This window comes from Protomyctophum bolini (genome assembly GCF_963924005.1).
Source record: "Protomyctophum bolini genome assembly, contig: SCAFFOLD_108, whole genome shotgun sequence".
NCBI classification, from domain to species: Eukaryota; Metazoa; Chordata; class Actinopteri; order Myctophiformes; family Myctophidae; genus Protomyctophum; species Protomyctophum bolini.
In genome coordinates, this window is record NW_027665563.1 from 51,936 (window position 1) to 72,556 (window position 20,621).

At 43.7% G+C, this 20,621-nt stretch overlaps 1 protein-coding gene across 1 annotated transcript in view; it reads left to right on the plus strand.

The window, feature by feature from the left end:
- LOC308312241 (multidrug resistance-associated protein 1-like) overlaps positions 1-19,657 on the plus strand; it is a gene marked incomplete at its 5' end in the record, with an annotated part of 68,288 nt that extends 48,631 nt beyond the window's left edge. The window contains 12 exon segments of the mRNA XM_080794619.1: positions 789-873; positions 2,863-2,992; positions 4,562-4,769; positions 6,499-6,809; positions 7,430-7,629; positions 8,082-8,208; positions 10,556-10,657; positions 10,987-11,133; positions 12,058-12,216; positions 13,614-13,780; positions 13,963-14,157; positions 16,072-19,657. Of these exon segments, the coding sequence (XP_080650745.1) occupies positions 789-873; positions 2,863-2,992; positions 4,562-4,769; positions 6,499-6,809; positions 7,430-7,629; positions 8,082-8,208; positions 10,556-10,657; positions 10,987-11,133; positions 12,058-12,216; positions 13,614-13,780; positions 13,963-14,157; positions 16,072-16,180 (1,940 nt within the window). The 3' untranslated portion in view covers positions 16,181-19,657.
- Positions 19,658-20,621: the final 964 nt, after the last annotated feature.

Consider the following 20,621-nt stretch of genomic DNA (forward strand, 5'->3'; position numbering starts at 1 on the left):
AGCACAAAGAGAACCATTCAGAGGTAAAGTTAAACTATGTAGCGTTGTCTACACAGAGCACAAAGAGAACCATTCAGAGGTAAAGTTAAACTATGTAGCGTTGTCTACGCCAGGGGTTGGTTGGTTGTTTTTATTTTCTTGATTGTCAGTGTCCATCTGATTTTGATTGTCCACACATATACATATTTACATACATACAATATTTATTTATTTGTCTTGTTTAAAAATATCTTCTTTCACATCAGGATGTATGATTGATTATTAGTCTCAATAACCCACTATCTCCCAGAGTCTCTCCCTGGTCAGAGTTCAATGAATGTGAATTTGAATGAATGTGGAATTATATGCAGGATGTCATTTGCATAGTTGCATACTCATGTGATCATGAGGCTGGACTTAATTTCCGACTAAACTTATTTTTGAACATTTAATTAAAAAATAAAACTGTCTCTCACACATGCCAATGTGCCAGTGATCACCCTTTGCTGTGCCAATGTTGGCACCAGTGCCTAAGGTTGCCTACCCCTGGTCTACGCAGAGCCAAGAAAACCAAAGAAAAAAAGGAGAGGAGAAAAGAAACGTAAAATATAAAAACTCAAAACAAATTTCAGTGCAAGCTGACAATAAAGTATTATCGTATCGTATTGTAAATATATCCGCAACCCACAACTCGATCCCTATTCCCCGACCCAATGTTTGGGAAGCAGTGGTTTTACATGACAGTGTTGCTCTGTTCATATAAATGTTTATAATAATAATAATAATAATAATGTCATTGTGTAACACAGCTGGTTCCAGGAGGTCCAACGCTCGCCTCAGCATGGTGGACTTCATGCCCTTCTCCAGAGACCTGTCACAGGAGCAGCTGATTGGGTAAGAACACTCACATGACCTGTCACAGGAGCAGCTGATTGGGTAAGAAAGAATTAACACCAACATGACCAGCTTCTTAATCTAATGGCCTAAGTAAGTAAGTCCTAATTATAGTCTATATCTATATATTTCATTTCATTTCATTTCATATTTATTTATTTAATTTCAGTAATGGTTTTACATGATTATATTCATTTTACATATTTACATATTCCATAACAGAAAAGAAAAGGAGCAGGAAGAACCCTAACCCTTATTTATACCCCTATCAAAATAAAAAAATAAAACATCTAATCCTAACCCTAACCCTAAAAAAAGAGAACAACAAGACGAAATAACATAGAGCTCAACAAGAGAACAAACAAAAACAAAAACAACGCTGAAGGAACAAAATAACACTTTTCTAACCTTCTAGTTCATATTTTATCATTTTTTCCTTTTTAAACACTTTCTTAAACTGAAACACTGTTGTGCAACTCTTCAACTCCTGGTTTTGTGAATTCCATAACTTTATACCTGTGACAGAAGTGCACATTTGTTTTAGTGGAGTCCGAGCGAACAGATGTTTAAAACCATGTCTTCTTCTATGGTCCTCATCCTCTGAGCTAAACACAAATGACTTCTGTAACTGTGTTGGTAATGATCTGTTTTTCACTCTGAACACCACCAATAATGTACGTAATTGAACCAAATCCATGATTTTTAAAACACCTGATAACATAAAAAAAAAGCCTATTGGTGTTTGCTCTGAAATCTTCTTTATACATGATTCTTAACGCTCTTTTTTGTAACATAATCAAGGGAGTCATATTACTCTTGAATGAGTTGCCCCATACTTCCAGACAGTAAATAAAATATGGTAAAACCATAGTAGTCTATATCTATTTATAGTAGTATAGTACAGTAGTCTATATCTCAAGAGTGTGAATAGGACATAATTAGACAAATGTTTAGAGCTTAAAGGACCACTTCACCACTTTTCAACCTATCTTCATATAATAGGTCCTTCACTAATAATCATGGCAAAATGGCACGATTTTTTTCTACTCAGTCTGTGTCTCATAGGAGGACTGTGGGCAGTTTAGAAACCGTCTTCCAGTGGTCATCATTAGGTAGTTTTTTTATTTTTTAAACAAGATATTTTTACAAAAATATTTCAATTCTCATTATCGTGAGAACGATGGCTTCCATTTTTGCATTGCAACTTTTCAGGACTAGAAAGCCTGCAGTTTCTATTAGCTTGTATTCCCCATCGATGATGTCACTGGAAGACGGTTTCTGAACTGTCCACAGCCCTCCTATGAGACACAGACAGGTTTCTGAACTGCCCACAGCCCTCCTATGAGACACAGACAGGTTTCTGAACTGTCCACAGCCCTCCTATGAGACACAGACTGGTTTCTGAACCGCCCACAGCCCTCCTATGAGACACAGACTGGTTTCTGAACCGCCCACAGCCCTCCTATGAGACACAGACTGGTTTCTGAACTGCCCACAGCCCTCCTATGAGACACAGACTGGTTTCTGAACCTCCCACAGCCCTCCTATGAGACACAGACTGGTTTCTGAACTGCCCACAGCCCTCCTATGAGACACAGACTGGTTTCTGAACTGCCCACAGCCCTCCTATGAGACACAGACTGGTTTCTGAACTGTCCACAGCCCTCCTATGAGACACAGACAGGTTTCTGAACTGCCCACAGCCCTCCTATGAGACACAGGCCGAGTAGAGAAAAAATTGCAAGTTTTTTTCATGATTATTACTAGTGAGGACCTATTATATGAAGATAGGTTGAAAAGTGGTGAAGTGGTCCTTTAAGTCACATGGTTTTGTGACCTGTGCGTGTGTCATGATTGACCTCTGACCTGTGCGTGTGTCATTGACCTCTGACCTGTGCGTGTGTCATTGACCTCTGACCTGTGCGTCTGTCATTGACCTCTGACCTGTGCGTGTGTCATTGACCTCTGACCTGTGCGTGTGTCCCATAGGGGAGACAGCACCAACAGCAACCTGCAGAGCATGGAGCCGGTGGCGGAGGTCTCTGAGCACCAGGACCACCAGGGGGCGCCAGAGGACGCGGGCAAGCTGACCGTGGTGGACAAGGCCCGCACTGGACGGGTGAGCAGCGCTCTGCAGTCTGCACCGCCACACTGCCACGCGGCACCGCCACGTTGGCTTTATGGCAAAAAATAGTATTTCTGCCGCGGACACCATTTACAATTTAGGCATTTTTTTACGCTCTGAAGGTCATTACACACTGGCGAATTAGCGACGTGATGTGAATAAGCGATCTGAAAATGCGAAATATTGCATGTTGCAGTTCGCCTGCGAATCTCTGCAAAATACGACACCAGAGCGAACAAATAAAGAGCGAAAACGGTCACATTTTCGCACATTCGCACATTCGCCACTGATGTGGAAGCTTGCATGGACTTCAATTGTTTTTTTTTAAATGCAAATTATTCGCACGAATATATCGCGTCGCCAATTCGCCAGTGTGTGATGACCTTTACAATTTAGGCATTTTTTTACGCTCTTAATTTTTAGTCGACTAAATGTTTTGCGGGCTATGATGCCGTCGTAATGGCAGATTTTGCTGACATTTGCCGATCTAACCAAGTGTAAAATGATACTGGATCTCTTGTCCATTATAGGCCACTGTGACTCGTCTGATGCAGCTTTAATTAATTGTCTATTGCGGCATATAGAAAATTAATTAAATCCTCACTTCCAGTCGAGTAAGAGTCTTTATTAATAAAGATAGTGCTCCGCAGTATCTATAGCGGCGATCAATATGATCAATATAAGGACATTATTACTGTATGTAATCTAAAACGATGACCCCTGAGAGGGTGTGACTGTTCTGTTCGCTCAGCGTCTCAAATGTTTTCAGAAGAACTCACAGCCTTTTCCTCCTTTTTAAATAAACATTTACTCGTCCTTCTCTTTCTCAAGACCCCAAAACATGAACAATATGAAGTTGTCGAGACAGAGTACTGTATATACACACCGCAGGAATTCTCCAACCCCAAATATTTGCACGTTCTCTGAGGTTGCCTGGTGGTGGGTGGTGGTGGTGGGCAAGACTCTGAAACCTTAACCCATTCTGAACGGGAACCCATGTTGGTGTTAGCATCATGTTATGTTTTAGCTATTGAAAAATAGCAGATCTACAAGCTCATAGCGCGCCACCGAGTGGCGCGCTACGAGCTTGTAGGTCTGCTATTTTTTGAAAAATCTGACATTTTTTAGAATCTGATCTCAGGTCAGAATGGGGTTAATCAGACCAGTGTGTGTCCAGTGGAAACCTCGTATGAATCTGATCTCAGGTCAGAATGGGTTAATTGCTCCCGATAAATAAAGCCTTGGATGAAGGCTATATAAATGCACCATTTACAATATAATATACCATGTTTGTTCTCCAGGTGAGGTTGGAGATGTACATGTTTATAGTGAGGTTGACGCGTGGTGTCTTTGCGTTAACCAGGTGAGGTTGGAGATGTACATGTACTGTATATACAGTATAGTGAGGTTGACGCGTGGTGTCTTTGCGTTAACCAGGTGAGGTTGGAGATGTACATGTTTATAGTGAGGTTGACGTGTGGTGATGTCATTGCGGTACCAGGTGAGGTTGGAGATGTACATGTTTATAGTGAGGTTGACATGTGGTGTCTTTCCGTTAACCAGGTGAGGTTGGAGATGTACATGGAGTACTTTAAGACCATCGGCGCGGCCCTCATCGTGCCCATCGTCCTGCTCTACGCCTTCCAGCAGGGGGCGTCCTTGTCCTACAACTACTGGCTGAGCCTGTGGGCGGACGACCCCATCGTCAACGGGACGCAGCTGGACACCGACCTGAAGCTGGCCGTGTTCGGAGCGCTGGGCTTCGCACAAGGTCAGTGTTGTTGACCTGAAGCTGGCCGTGTTCGGAGCGCTGGGCTTCAACACAAGGTCAGTGTTGTTGACCTGAAGCTAGCCGTGTTCGGAGCGCTGGGCTTCGCACAAGGTCAGTGGTATTGACCTGGAGCTGGCAGTGTTCGGAGCGCTGGGCTTCAACACAAGGTCAGTGTTGTTGACCTGAAGCTGGCCGTGTTCGGAGCGCTGGGCTTCAACACAAGGTCAGTGTTGTTGACCTGAAGCTGGCCGTGTTCGGAGCGCTGGGCTTCAACACAAGGTCAGTGTTATTGACCTGAAGCTGGCCGTGTTCGGAGCGCTGGGCTTCAACACAAGGTCAGTGTTATTGACCTGAAGCTGGCCGTGTTCGGAGCGCTGCTGGGCTTCAACACAAGGTCAGTGTTATTGACCTGAAGCTGGCCGTGTTCGGAGCTTCAACACAAGGTCAGAGTTATTGACCTGAAGCTGGCCGTGTTCGGAGCGCTGCTGCGCTTCAACACAAGGTCAGTGTATTGACCTGAAGCTGGCCGTTTCAGAGCTACCAACCTGCACACATTTTGTGTACCAACCACGCAATTATAGGTGTCTATACGCCTAGAATTGCGTGGTTGGTACACAAAATGTGTGCAGGTTGGTAGCTCTGCCGTTTATACAGGTATAGCACTTTTATTTAATCCAAATCGCTTTATACCCGTTCACGCACAGATTCATTCATACACCGATGGCGGAGGAAACCATGCACGTTGTTTGGGAGCAATTATCAGGGGTTCAGCGTCTTGCTCAAGGCCACTTCAACACTTATAACTCACGGGGGAGCCCACTGGGGATCGAACTGGGAACCTGGCGGTTCCAATAGCAAAATCAATAGGTTCAATAGCAAAATCTCAATAGCAGTTTGCTGAAAATAGCTGATCTACAAGCCCACAACGCGTCGCAGCTTGTAGATCTGCTATTTTCCGCATGCAACCATGCGACATTCCTAACATTTTAGTCTAGTTTTTATTTCTTGATGAAATTGTCGATATATTTAGTCTTATCGTTTTAGTCATCATAGCTTTAGTTTTCATTTAGTCTCCATTTAGTATTCGTCAGTGGAAAAATGTCAGTAGACTTAAGCAATAAGCCTTATCGGCTTATCGCTTTTCTAAAACGGTTACAAACATATAGCAATATTAACCTAATAAAACGATTGAATTCACAAAAGTATAGCTACGCTTTGCGCCACCAGAGCGAGCCACATCACTTCCTTGTTTTGCTCGGCAAGAAGTAGCCCCAGTGATTGAAGGAGTGGGTTATCGGTGGAATTTACACCGGTCACGTGACGGTATTAACCAGCCAATCAAAATCAAGTATTGGTACTACCCGTTTTAGAAAAGAAAACAAATCGTCGTATTAGTTTTAGTCGACTGAAATCAACACCGTCCCTCTCCTCTGCCCCCCCCCCCTTTTCCCCTCACTGTATATGTATCTTTTCCCTTTTTGCTTCCTATATGATGAATTCCTGTTCTGTTCTTTATAGCTACATAGAAGTGTCTATTTGTATGTCTCTAAATGTTTTGATGAATTGAACAAGGTGGACCCTCTTGTAAACAAGTGTAATGCTGAATTGGGTCGTCCACTCACAGTTAACAGTCTCTGTATTGAGTTTGTGCTTGAAATGTTACTGTAATTCTACAAACTGTTAATACATATTTCAATCAATCAATCCTCCCTGCGTGTGTTCGTTCCAGGCGTGGCGATCTTCGGCACCACCGTGGCCATCTCCATCGGGGGCATCCTGGCGTCTCGCCACCTCCACACGGAGCTGCTCAACAACGTGCTCCGCTCGCCCATGTCCTTCTTCGAGGCCACGCCCAGCGGCGCCCTGCTGAACCGCTTCGCCAAGGAGATGGACGCCATCGACTGCATGATCCCCGACGGCCTGAAGATGGCGCTGGGATACGTCTTCAAGCTGCTGGAGGTCTGCGTCATCGTCATGATGGCCACGCCCTTCGCCGCTGTCATCATCCTGCCGCTGGCCTTCCTCTACGCCTTCGTACAGGTAACTTTACTGTACTTTATTGGTTTATTTATTATTATTAAATTGTTTTTATTGATTTTTCAACACACACCAACATACATACATACATACATACATACACAACTAGACACATAAGCATACAATACATTAAGAAAAATAAGTAAATGTATATTTTTCTAAATACTAAAATACAGGACCAAAACAGACACAATAAAATAAGGTAAAATAAAATTTAAAGGTAATAAGGTTATATCATATTGCATTACACTACAATGTTCTCAAACAGATCGTCACTTGCCAAACAAGAATAATTAAACCTTTAGACAGCCGTCCTACACCTGAACATCCTCAGCCGGGAATTTTTGTTTAAAGTAGTCCAAAAATGGCTGCCAGACCTTATATAATTTCTGGGCGGAGCCCCTGGTAGAACTTTATTGGTTTACTTAGTCGGGACAGTGTAAATTGATGAGCTTGTAGGTCTGCTAGTTTTTGAAAAATCGAAGAGCGACTGACATTTTTAGAATCTGATCTCAGGTCAGAATGGGTTATAATCAGACCAGTGTGTGTCCAGTGGAAACCTCGTATGAATCTGATCTCAGGTCAGAATGGGTTATAATATGTATTTCCTGGCTGCGTTCCAGAGCTTCTACGTGGCCACGTCGTGCCAGCTCCGCAGGCTGGAGGCGGTGAGCCGCTCGCCCATCTACACCCACTTCAACGAGACGGTGCAGGGCGCCAGCGTGATCCGGGCCTTCGGGGAGCAGGCCCGGTTCATCCAGCAGTCCAACAGGAGGGTGGACTTCAACCAGACCTCCTACTTCCCTCGCTTCGTGGCCACCAGGTCAGTGTTGTTTTCTAAAAAATCTAAGACGAAAAATGTTCGTCGACTACCTTTGTTCACTGACAAAAAACGAATGGAAACTAAATGAAAATTAAGCTACGATGACTAAAACTATAAGACTAAATATATTGACGATTTCGTCGACAAATAAAAACTAGACTAAAATGTTAGGAAGGGACTAGTGGACAAGAGATCCAGTATAAGTCCTTTTACACTTTGGTTGCGTGCTGAATATTCAGCAAGTGTAAAAACACGACACGACGGCATCAAGGCCCGCCAAAATACATTTTAGTCGACTAAATGAACTGTAAAAATCAAAGAACGACTGACATTTTTAGAATCTGATCTCAGGTCAGAATGGGTTAATCAGACCAGTGTGTGTCCCAGTGGAAACCTCGTATGAATCTGATCTCAGGTCAGAATGGGATAACAGTATGACTTCTTCTCCTCAGATGGCTGGCGGTGAACCTGGAGTTTGTAGGAAACGGGGTGGTCTTAGCGGCCTCCGTCCTCTCCGTGATGGGAAAACACACGCTGAGCCCGGGCATCGTTGGTCTGGCGGTGTCGCACTCTCTGCAGGTACCAGGTTCAATATATCCGCACGCACACACAAGCTCAGTGGCCTTGTGGTTAGAGTGTCCGCCCTGAGACTGGGAGGTCGGGGTTCGATCCCCGGCCGGGTCATACCAAAGACTGTAAAAATGGGACCCAGTGCCTCCCTGCTTGACACTCAGCATCAAGGGTTGGATTGGGGGTAAGTCCCTGTGACATACTAGCGTCATGTCCAGGGGGTGTACTTGTACATCAAGCTGCCTCACGCTACAGAAACAGGAGATGGGCTCCTGCCCCTATGGGCCTCATGGCTCGACAAGGCTACTTACTACGCACGCACACACATGCACACACGCAGTGGCTCAGGGGTAGACAACAAGGTTGCCAGTTCGAACCCTGTGGTGCTCCCCCAGAGTTAGTGTCAAAGTGTCCTTGAGCAAAGACACTGAACCCCTAATTGCTCCTGATGTGCTGGCTGGTGCATTGCATGGTTTCCGCTGCCATCGGTGTATGAATGCGTGTGTGAATCTATGTAAAGCGCCTTGGATAAAGGCACTATATAAATGCACCATTTTATTTGACCATTTAGCACGCACACACACACACGCATGCGCACAGACACACACACACACACACAGGAGAAAGGACTAGTGGAGAAGAGATCCAGTAGAACTAAAAGACAAGTCATTTTATGTTTGGTTGTGCTCTGAAAATAGCAGATCGGCTATTTTCCAGCATGCAACCAAGGTGTAAAATCAGCCACTACGACAACATCAAGGCCCGCCAAAAAAATAAATTCTAGTCGACTAAATCAACGTCATCAATGGCATCTAAAATCGCATGACATTAGTCGAGTAACACTAGACCACTAAAGCATTTCAGATGACTAAAATAAAGATGACCAAAACTAAATGAAACTTTATTCAAAAGGCTATGACTAAACTAAACTAAAAATGTGCTGCCAACACTGACACACACACGCACACGCACGCACACACACACACACACACACACACACACACACACACACACAGTACACACACACACACACACACACACACACAGTACACACACACACACACACAGTACACACACACACACACACACACACACACACGCTGTGCATCCAGCTCTTGCTGTTCCCTCGGGGCCGACGGGGCGACACAATCATGCAAAAAAAACAAAAAACGTTGGGCAATAATAATGAGTCTAGAGTGAAACGAAAGTAGACCACTAACCAATGTGTACGTTTTGCGCAATCACTATAAAAATACGCATACACACACACACACACACACACACACACATGGTCGTGGCCACCGCAGTAGGTATAGGAGAATGTTTTCCTAACGTGGAGCGTGGTGTGTTTTGTGTTGTTTTTTTTATTTATTCTTTATTTACCCAGGGAAGTAGCTGAGCACAGGTGCTCATTTTCAGCAACGCCCTGCACATAGAAACACACACACATACACACACACACACACACACACACACACACACACACACACACACACACATTAAAACCTGGGAGCTGACCAGTACAACCACAGTCTTATACTGTTGGCCACTAACCAGTTGGGGGTTCAGTGCCTTATTGCTCAAGGGCACTTCAGCGCTGTTCTAATGTGGTGTGTTTTGTGTTCTAACGTGGAGTGTGGTGTGTTTTGTGTTCTAATGTGGAGTGTGGTGTGTTTTGTGTTCTAATGTGGAGTGTGGTGTGTTTTGTTGTCTTAACGTGGAGTGTGGTGTGTTTTGTGTTCTAACGTGGAGTGTGGTGTGTTTTGTGTTCTAACGTGGAGTGTGGTGTGTTTTGTGTTCTAACGTGGAGTGTGGTGTGTTTTGTGTTGTCTAACGTGGAGTGTGGTGTGTTTTGTGTTGTCTAACGTGGAGTGTGGTGTGTTTTGTGTTCTAACGTGGAGTGTGGTGTGTTTTGTGTTCTAACGTGGAGTGTGGTGTGTTTTGTCGTCTAACGTGGAGTGTGGTGTGTTTTGTGTTGTCTAACGTGGAGTGTGGTGTGTTTTGTGTTCTAACGTGGAGTGTGGTGTGTTTTGTCGTCTAACGTGGAGTGTGGTGTGTTGTGTGTTCTATTGGAGTGTGGTGTGTTTTGTGTTCTAACGTGGAGTGTGGTGTGTTTTGTGTTCTAACGTGGAGTGTGGTGTGTTGTGTGTTCTATTGGAGTGTGGTGTGTTTTGTGTTCTAACGTGGAGTGTGGTGTGTTTTGTCGTCTAACGTGGAGTGTGGTGTGTTGTGTGTTCTATTGGAGTGTGGTGTGTTTTGTGTTCTAACGTGGAGTGTTTTGTTGTCTTAACGTGGAGTGTGGTGTGTTTTGTGTTGTCTAACATTGAGCGTGGTGTGTTCTGGATGCTGTCTGCAGGTGACTGGCATCCTGAGCTGGATCGTGAGGTCCTGGACGGACGTGGAAAACAACATCGTTTCCGTGGAGAGAGTCAAGGAGTATTCGGAGACGGTCAAAGAGGTCAGCAGCACTACGACTTCACTACATACTCTCTCTCTCACTCTAGCACGCACGCACGCACCAGTGTTGTGAAGGTTATACATTCACACACTCCTACTCCTCATGATAAACAACACACACACACGCGTGCATCATGCTAAACCTCTTGGTGTCTCTCCCCTCAGGGTGCGTGGAGCGTGGAGGACATTATGCTAAACCTCTTGGTGTCTCTCCCCTCAGGCTGCGTGGAGCGTGGAGGACATTATGCTAAACCTCTTGGTGTCTCTCCCCTCAGGGTGCGTGGAGCGTGGAGGACATTATGCTAAACCTCTTGGTGTCTCTCCCCTCAGGGTGCGTGGAGCGTGGAGGACAGCAGCCTGCCTGCCAACTGGCCCAGTAGAGGAACCATCGACATGCAGGACTACGGCCTGCAGTACCGCAAAGGACTGGACCTGGCTCTGAAGGGCATCACTCTGAACATCCAGGAGAGAGAGAAGGTGAGACGAGATGATGATGAGATTCAATTTATTGTCAATGTACAGTACAAAGTACAGCACAGCGAAAAGTATTTTCGCATCTCACCAATGGTACAAACAAGCAAGGAGGACGACGCCAGGCCCAGGAAATAATTCCCAATGCATTTTCCTCATAGACATTTTAAAAAGTATTTATTTAAAGACCTTTTAAGCGTCGTACAAAGCCAACTTGAGTCGTGACAAATCATGACAACAAACACAATATTTTGGACCAAACAAATAATTACAACGAAGAAAAACAACAACAATTTTTTTTTTTTCTTCTTTCTAATTATCTGTTCGCCCAAAACATTGTGTTTATTGTCATGGTTTGTCACGACAAGAGTTGGCTTTGTCTGCGGCGTAAATGTCTTTAAAAAAATACTTTTTGAAAAGTCTATGAGGAAAATTAATGGGGAATTCTTTTCCGGGTCTCTCGAGGGGGCGGGACTGTGACATTCTATTGGCTGCCTATTAGGAAACACGGAAGTGAAATTCCTGCCGCCGACGTGAAAACATTGTGAAACTGACTGACGTGGCCGGTTAAGACTGATATGATGTTAGGGGACGGTTAAGAGTTTAGGTTTCTGGTTTAAGGACTTCAGTGTTTTGTACCATACTATTGTATGTATAAGTACAGAACAAAGAATGTTTGCTGGGTTAAATTTAGGGTTAGTGGTAGTAATAGTTGGTAGTAATAGTTAGTGGTAGTAATAGTCGGACACCGCGAACAACGGTCGGACATCTCTCGCAATTTTTCCTAATCAATTTTCATTCGATTTTCATTCGAAAATACACACGTTTTCACTCACACCTCAATTCAATTCTAAAAGTGTTCTCCAGAGGGATTGTGTTGCCTAGACTATGAGGGTCTATAACTCTGAATAATTCCCGAATCACCTGCAGGTTGGGATCGTGGGCAGAACGGGAGCAGGGAAGTCCTCCCTGGCTCTGGGAATCTTCAGGATCCTGGAAGCTGCCAAAGGAAAGATCTTCATAGACGGGATCGACATCGCTGAGATCGGACTGCACGACCTCCGCTCGCGCATCACCATCATCCCTCAGGTATGTAGTAGGTAGTGCACAGGTTGACTGGTGATGTTGTGTAACAAGAGAATAGCACTGGCACACACACACACACACACACCCTTGGCCAGGGGAGGGGGTTCCCCCGGGGTGGGGGGAGGGGAGGGGAGGGGAGGGGAGGGGGTTTCCCCTTTAGTTGAGTAACTAGGGGTTTCCCATGTTGGAGGGGCAGATCCCTCCCAGATGGGAAACCCCTAGTTTGAAGGCTTTGGATCCTGCATTCGTCACAATAGCCTCCCGCTCATGAATAGACACCCCAGTGTGATGCTTTGTGAGCTAATGCTACAGTATCATTCATCTCCATCTTAAACTAATGGTAATAACTACAGTATCATTCATCTCCATCTTAAACTAATGGTAATAACTACAGTATCATTCATCTCCATCTTAAACTATTACAGTATTACAGTATCATTCATCTCCATCTTAAACTAATGTACAGTACTAATGCTACAGTATCATTCATCACCATTCTTACATACACATGGACACATGTACGTGTGTATGTATGTATGGATGCTGTTACATTTGGATTATATGTTTATTGCAATTACTGGTGGGGGTAGGAGTAAATACGTTTTTACTTTTTGAACTTCAGGTGCAAGACCAATGATCACATTGTTGTCATTATAATTTTCTCATTTCATTCAAAAAAGAAATATACATGCATTGTGGTTATATATATATTGTTTTTTCTTTTTTCTTATTTGACTGTCTTACCTGAAGGTTTCAAAATAAAGATAATCAAATCAAATCAAATCATATCATCTTAAACTAACGGCTCAAGTCTTTTCTACAGTATCATTCATCTCCATCTTAAACTAATGGCTCAAGTCCTTTTTGAGGATTTTTCTTTTGGCCTAAGTGGGCTCCTCATGACACTGAACCACCTCTAATAAAATCGCGTAAAATCGCCAATTGAAAAAAGCATCATGCCGATCCGGCCCCTTTTTGTAAAAATGACTTAGGCCAATATTGGCAATGTTTGGGCCTGAAGTCAATGGTTTGTGTAAGTAATTAAATTAGCCTAAGTTTAAGGTTTAATCCTATTTAATTCAATGTAATAAACAGTTACATAACTGACAAGACAGTGTTATTTATATATTAATTAATAGATGGACATAAATTATTATAAACGTTTTTGTGAATTGATTTTAGAAATATCATATAGATTTGTTTTGGATCACTTTTTTTCTCTTTTTTTCTGATAACCACAAAAGGCTCTGGTCAGGCTCTCCCAGTGGGCCTAGTGAGCCCAACTCCCCTCACCTGTGCAGTTAGTTACATTAGTTTAGGAAGGCTTATGTAGCTTGTAGCTATTTTTTTTATCATTTTATGCTAACTTTTTGAAGTGTTATTTGATTGGCTGTTCCCAGGACCCCGTGCTGTTCTCAGGGTCCCTCCGGATGAACCTTGACCCCTTTGACGCCTACTCCGATGAGGAGGTGTGGAGCTCGCTGGAACTGGCTCATCTCAAGAACTTCATCTCCAACCTGCCCGACAAACTCAACCACGAATGCACAGAAGGGGGAGAAAACCTCAGGTATAGATTTTTGGAATACTTGGAAAGCTTGCCTCAACATAAAACACAGTCGCCAATCAGGGGATTGTGATTGGCGCCCCCTAGTGTCCATCAGTCATCCATCAGTTGGATATGGAGGTTTAGCTCTATGTGAAAACAAATAGTTCCTAACCTCCATGGTTCTGATTGTATCCCCTCTGCAGTCTGGGTCAGCGCCAGCTGGTGTGTCTGGCCCGAGCTCTGCTGAGGAAGACCAAGATCCTGGTTCTGGACGAGGCCACGGCCGCCGTGGACCTGGAGACCGACACCCTGATCCAGTCCACCATCCGCACGCAGTTTGAGGAGTGTACGGTTCTGACCATCGCCCACCGACTCAACACTATTATGGACTACACCAGGTACACACACACACACACACACACACACACACACACACACACACACACACACTGTTCTGACCATCGCCCACCGACTGAACACCATCATGGACTACACCAGGTACACATTTGAATTATTGTATTTGGATCTGCAGAGGCGTAATACAATAGACCCAAACACTGATGAGAATTAGGTTACCGGTATACATGATATGGTCCAACCAGATATAACTGCTGCACATGCTTAACACACAGAGGGAAAAGAAGTGAGAAAAAAATATATATAGCACATTGTTGACATACTATTACTTGATACTACTAGACAGGATGTTTGTTTTGGGTTTTTTAAGCCACCTAGGGATAAATGAAACAACGCCTTCTCCAGACAGACAGACTGCCCATAGTAGCTGAGACAGAACAGTATTTAGCCAGCTTTTTTGCATTTGTTTTTAGCAATCCACCCATTTGCAAACCCCTGAGCACAAGTTTATGGACATGGCCCAGACTTCTAAATACAAGGACAATAAGTTGACAGTTGTATCCCAAGGCCATAATACGTTCCACCAGAAGCTGATATTTCATAAGTTTGGATGTAAAACAAGTGTCCATATGCAAATCAAATGGGCAGCCTATTTCAAATATAGTGACAGTTTTTCTAATTTCATTGATGAACACAATATCTGGGGTATTTGGAATATTTTGTAGTGAGTTGAGCGTGTCATTGTGATCAAACCAGTCTATTTTTACAGTGCTGTGTTTATACATTCTTGTTGTCCTGTCCTGTACTCCTCTGATCTTGTCTGAGACCAGGTCCACCAGACGGTCATGTCTGGCAATGTACAGTCCTTTATAGTGGCTGCAACCATTTAAGATGTAATAGTGAAAATGAGAATGTCCTCACCTATGGTGTTATTTGACAGTATAGAGTGTGATAATGAGTGGTTTGCAAAGGGAAGAAGAGCCAGTTTTCCCTGCAGCCTCAGACTGGTCCAGTGTTGTGCACTTTCTGATCGCTAGAATGGTGGCTCTTGCGATCGCGGATTTGATTGACAGTTCATGGTGCGCACCGTCCTGCTCGTAGGTCGCACATGCACGGACACGCGGATCTATGATGATGCTGTTGTTGAGCGCAGCAGTTGTTGTATCAGGCGCCGCCCACTTTAACTGTAATCCTGATCGCTGGCATAGATCATTAAGATCCATCCAGTCGGACCGCACACCGAATCCAGCGGCTTTAATGTCCAATTTACCATTCGCCTTAGTCTTGAATCCAAGGAACTGCGTCTCATTCTCCAGCGCGGATGGTACTTTACGTCGCTGCATAATTATGTTGAATGAGTGACTCACGAGCCATTTCCCTGACCGTGGGGTCGTCGCTGTTGAGCATATTTATGAGGTGACTGGTTCTGGTGGCGGTGTAAACCCATTCAATATTCAGTACACCCAGACCACCATCTCTGATGGGCTGAAACAGTATGGCACGGGTGGAGTGAGTATTGAGACAGAACCAGACCCTCACCAAGCGCACTGCCTTGTTATTCAGTTCTGTAAGGGTGTTCTGTGGCAAATGGATGTTCGAGAATAGATGTTGCATTTTGGCGAGTGCACATTTGGTTTGTTTAGCCTCCAACCTTGACCACAGCAGAAACTCCTCAGTACGGGAGAGCATAGCTAGAATTACGTTCTCTTGATGTGACGCAATTTGCACATCATCGGCGTACCCCTGGACTGGGTTTGGTGATCTTATTCCTTCAGGTGCACACTGGCACATCCATTTGAGCCTGGTTAATTGCAAGGATAAAATTCACCGCACTCCAGGGACACCCTGTTTTAATACCTATACCAAGCTTGATTGGATCAGTCAGAGTATTCCCACATATAACCTGAATGTAGGATTTTTCACTCAGTCATTCCACCGTTGTGTTCTCTCCACAGGGTGATCGTTATGGACAGAGGCCTCATCTCAGAGTCCGACTCCCCAGCCAACCTCATCGCCCAGCGGGGACAGTTCTACAGAATGTGCCGCGAAGCCGGCCTGGTCTAGAGATCTCTCTCTTATCGTCTGCACCCCAGATGAAGCCGGCCTGGTCTAGAGATCTCTCTCTCTTATCGTCTGCACCCCAGATGATGATCTCACACATATATTCTGGTGTATGTGAACCTGGCACTTTCTTTCAGTGGCTCTCAACAAAAGAAAAGGAAAGAAAAGGAAAAAGATGTTGAATTGACCATATCGACTTTTTGCGGCAGCTCAAATATCCACTCCACGCCTCTCCACAGGGACATTGATTGGAGTGTCTTCAGCCCAAAGAACGAAGTCAAGCCAAAAGGGACGAGCTAAGCTAGGGAGGCTGAAAACATACCGTCAAAGACAAGAAAAACCACAACAACAAGACATGATTTAGAAAACACAGGACATGATGTTAAATATCCAAGAGTGAGGATCCAAAAGGAAGTACACAAAGCACATCTCCAGAAATTCTACAGTTGCTGGTCAAAAAATATACGTACAATGAAAAGGAAGGGATGTCCACACCCTGTTTCTCTGCTCCCAGGTACAACATTTAACAACAAAACAACAAAAGGAAGGGATGTCCACACCCTGTTTCTCTGCTCCCAGGTACAACATTTAACAACAAAACAACAAAAGGAAGGGATGTCCACACCCTGTTTCTCTGCTCCGAGGTACACTGTTTCTCTGCTCCCAGGTACAACATTTAACAACAAAACAACAAAAGGAAGGGATGTCCACACCCTGTTTCTCTGCTCCGAGGTACACTGTTTCTCTGCTCCCAGGTACAACATTTAACAACAGAACAACAAAAGGAAGGGATGTCCACACCCTGTTTCTCTGCTCCCAGGTACAACATTTAACAACAAAACAACAAAAGGAAGGGATGTCCACACCCTGTTTCTCTGCTCCCAGGTACAACATTTCCACCCTTGCGGGTCTTCGTCAGGTATGAGTAGAAAACATCAAGGAGGCGTATTATAATATACCACAGCATATGGGCAGGTCAACAAGGAACAAGCTCTATTGCAATGAGGGAAACCAAGCAAGACACCCAAGCCCACCGCATCTGAATGGATAACATATCCAGAGTGTCTCTGCATGGCACGGGGCGTCCTCTGACCACACGTAGACATCAAAGGGAGCTTCAAACCCCTTTCACTTTTGCCCTGTCTGTAAAAACAAGTTAAACAACTGCCCTCTCCAGACCACGAACGCAGCGTTTACTACATGGTGAAAGAAATGCACAATGCTACTCCTCTCCTTTCCATGCTATGCCGGAAGGAAGGCAGCGTTCAGGAGATTTTCTTTTCCCGTAGTCTCCTGAACTTGAACACAGTATTTTGCGTTGAAAGGATTTGTGTTGAACAAAATGTCGGGGAAACTCCCCCCCCCTGTCAGGTGTAAAGGAGCAACCTGGACACTCAGGCATGAAGGAAGCATGAGTTCAAGTCCGTTGCTCTCCCCTTGTCCCCCATATATGGGGACTAGGTTGGTCTCCCCTTGTCCCCCATATATGGGGACTAGGTTGGTCTCCCCTTGTCCCCCATATAAATATGGGGACTAGGTTGGTCTCCCCTTGTCCTCCATATATGGTGACTAGGTTGGTGGAGGGTGTGTAGAGCCCAGGATCACATTAGATGATTGACACAGGGGTGAAAAATGGGTTAGAAAAATCGTGGGATAAAAATTATTTAAAAAGAAAAGAAATCCAGGTCGTTACACACCGCATCTCCACTAGCTAAAGAGTGCTGGGTTGCGCCCCGAAAATAGCTGATCTACGTACAAGCGCTCAACGCGTCGCAGTGCGATGCGTTGAGAGCTTGTAGATCTGCTATTTTCACTATTTTTTTTGGGTCCAAAAGTCCCCTGTCCCTGAGCCAGGCTTGCACTGGGCCACATATACCTGTAAATATTGTATAAATAGTAGTGAGAGTTGGCAGATTGTTCCATGAAAGGGTTATACGTTGATATTACAGACTTTACAAAAAAGGTTCTCATTAATTGGCTTCTGCCAGTTAAGCTCCATTCATACTGAAGGTAACTCTAATCTACAACGACACAATGCATCTAGGACGCAATGTGCCGTGAGCTTGTAGATCTGCTGTTTTGTTTTTTTGGCCACGCGACACTGTACTGTCGTACGATGCAGGGTACTGTATGAATCGGGCGTCACTTTGCTGGTAGGCTTATTGCATTTTATGAAACGTTACTTTTCTTTTTTTACTGAAGAATACGGTACAGGTCTTGATGTTGACCTTTTTATAGGTCTGACTCTTAAACGTTGTTCTCACAACGTCCTTTCCTTTGTCCTATTTATTTCACATATAGGAAACAAAAAATAAATAAAAAGCAAAGCTTTTGCACACCTACAGGCGACAGGTGCGTAGGAGAGGGTACAAACAAAAACAAATCAACCACTGTGTGATTAGTTACACAGTGAAATTCAGTGTTATATTAAACTCGGAAATAATGTGCAAATGTAACATTTTGTATATACCCGTCTGAGGTTATATTGACACAAAGGACTTTACTGTATATAAATCCGTCCCCACCTACCTGTTATTATTGTTCTATTTCCATCTGCTACAATCTGGGACGTTGCAAAAATACATCCTTTGACACACTAACCTCCTAGAGCTGACCTGGAAAAACCACAAATGTAAGCTTTTCTTGTCACGCTTGTCTTCATTCAGGGCCTTCAGCCATGCATGGACTGTCTCAGTCACAACAGAAGAAAAAAGGGCTCATTTGAGGTTTTTAACAAGCCAGAGAAAGGGAAAAAAACATTGCAACGTGCCAAGAGACCAGCAAAACTATGTTGTTGTGGCCTTTTGCTTATTTCTGTCAAAGTAAACACATAAAACTGTTGATACTCAGCTGGCTAACCGGACCCTCCTGGTGTGTGCGTGTGCGTGTGCGTGTGCGTGAACCACGAATGATGAGAATGAATGCCTTTTCAAAACAATGTTGATAATTCTATGTGAGAATGTGCCACACACACGCACGCACACACACACACACACACACTTGCATACATGTACAAACGCACGTGTGCACGCACGCGCACACACACACACACACACCATAGGCTATAGAGGAAAAGGAGGCTATTTCTTCATGTGAGATCAGTTCTCAATCTCGAGGTGACAAAACGTTACAATATTCAAAGTCAGTATTTGTTCCTCTGGTGCTGGTGTGAAAGAGTGTAAATAGTGAGTCTCCTTGTTGACTAATTATTCTTATTTTTAGAGATACATATATTATTATTATTATGATGGACTTTTTTTTTAAAGAGAAGTGATATTTTTTATTGTTAATTGTCTTACTGGTTTAGACAACGTATTCAAAAAGAGAGGCTATATGCATTATTTATGTCACATGACAACATGTATTAAAAGTGTCATTTACAATTATTCTAAAGATTGTATTATATTTATACTTTTTTATATCAAAGCTGTTTTGTCTTTTGTCTGTATCACACTTCATGCTGGTATTAATAAAACTTGAATAAAAGAAAAAGTGTGTCTGTTCAAAGTCTTGGAGAACCTAAATCGAATACATGCACAGCATTTTGAAGTTTGCATGTTCTCCCCGTGTCCCCTAGGGCAGTGATACTCAACCTCAGGCCCGCGGGCCACATCAAGCCCGCGGGACCATTATGACTGGCCCACCAATGAAAATCTAAAAAAAAGAAGAAAAAACTATCTGGAAAATGAAAAAAAAAAAAAAAAAATCTGAATGAAGTTATCTTTAATTACATTATTATAAGTAATACTATTAGAGTTGTACTATTACTCGAACGAAAATAAAAGCTTGGGGGGGGGGGGGGGGGGGATGCAATGCAAATGAAAGACATATACTGTGTATCCCTATTCCCTGACATCATTTTATAGCTAAACGGACAGAATTCTATTTTATTTGAATGATGAAACCCAGCTGCCATTAATAGTTGGAAATGGAAATGGAAATTGCGGAAATTGCGGAAATGGTCATTGCGGAAATGGTGGAAATGGAAATTGCGGAAATGGAAATTGAGGAAATTGCGGAAATGGAAATTGCGGAAATTGCGGAAATGGTAATTGCGGAAATTGCGGAAATTGCTCTTCAGTTATAGCTATCTATTTTCAGGTAGATTGTTTTATTTTACTCAGTCAGCCATATCACTACTCATTTTTTTTCATGAAAAAGGTCATAGCTGGGTAATCTATTTTCAGGCAAATTGTGTTTATTGTATTTTATTTTACTCAGCCATAACAATTTATTTTCTGTTAACCAACTTGCTGGCTGGCAGGCAGGCAGACAGCTACTCATAGACAGGCCTAGGGTAGGTACCCTCACAAAAAACATGCAGTAATCCTGGTCACTAAACTGCCTCCCCCTGGCCAGCCGGGGCGCCTGATGGAGGGGAAAGGAACTGTTTGGAATAACGTGTTCCTTCCATGCGCTACATCCAACCAGGGAAACTCCCCCC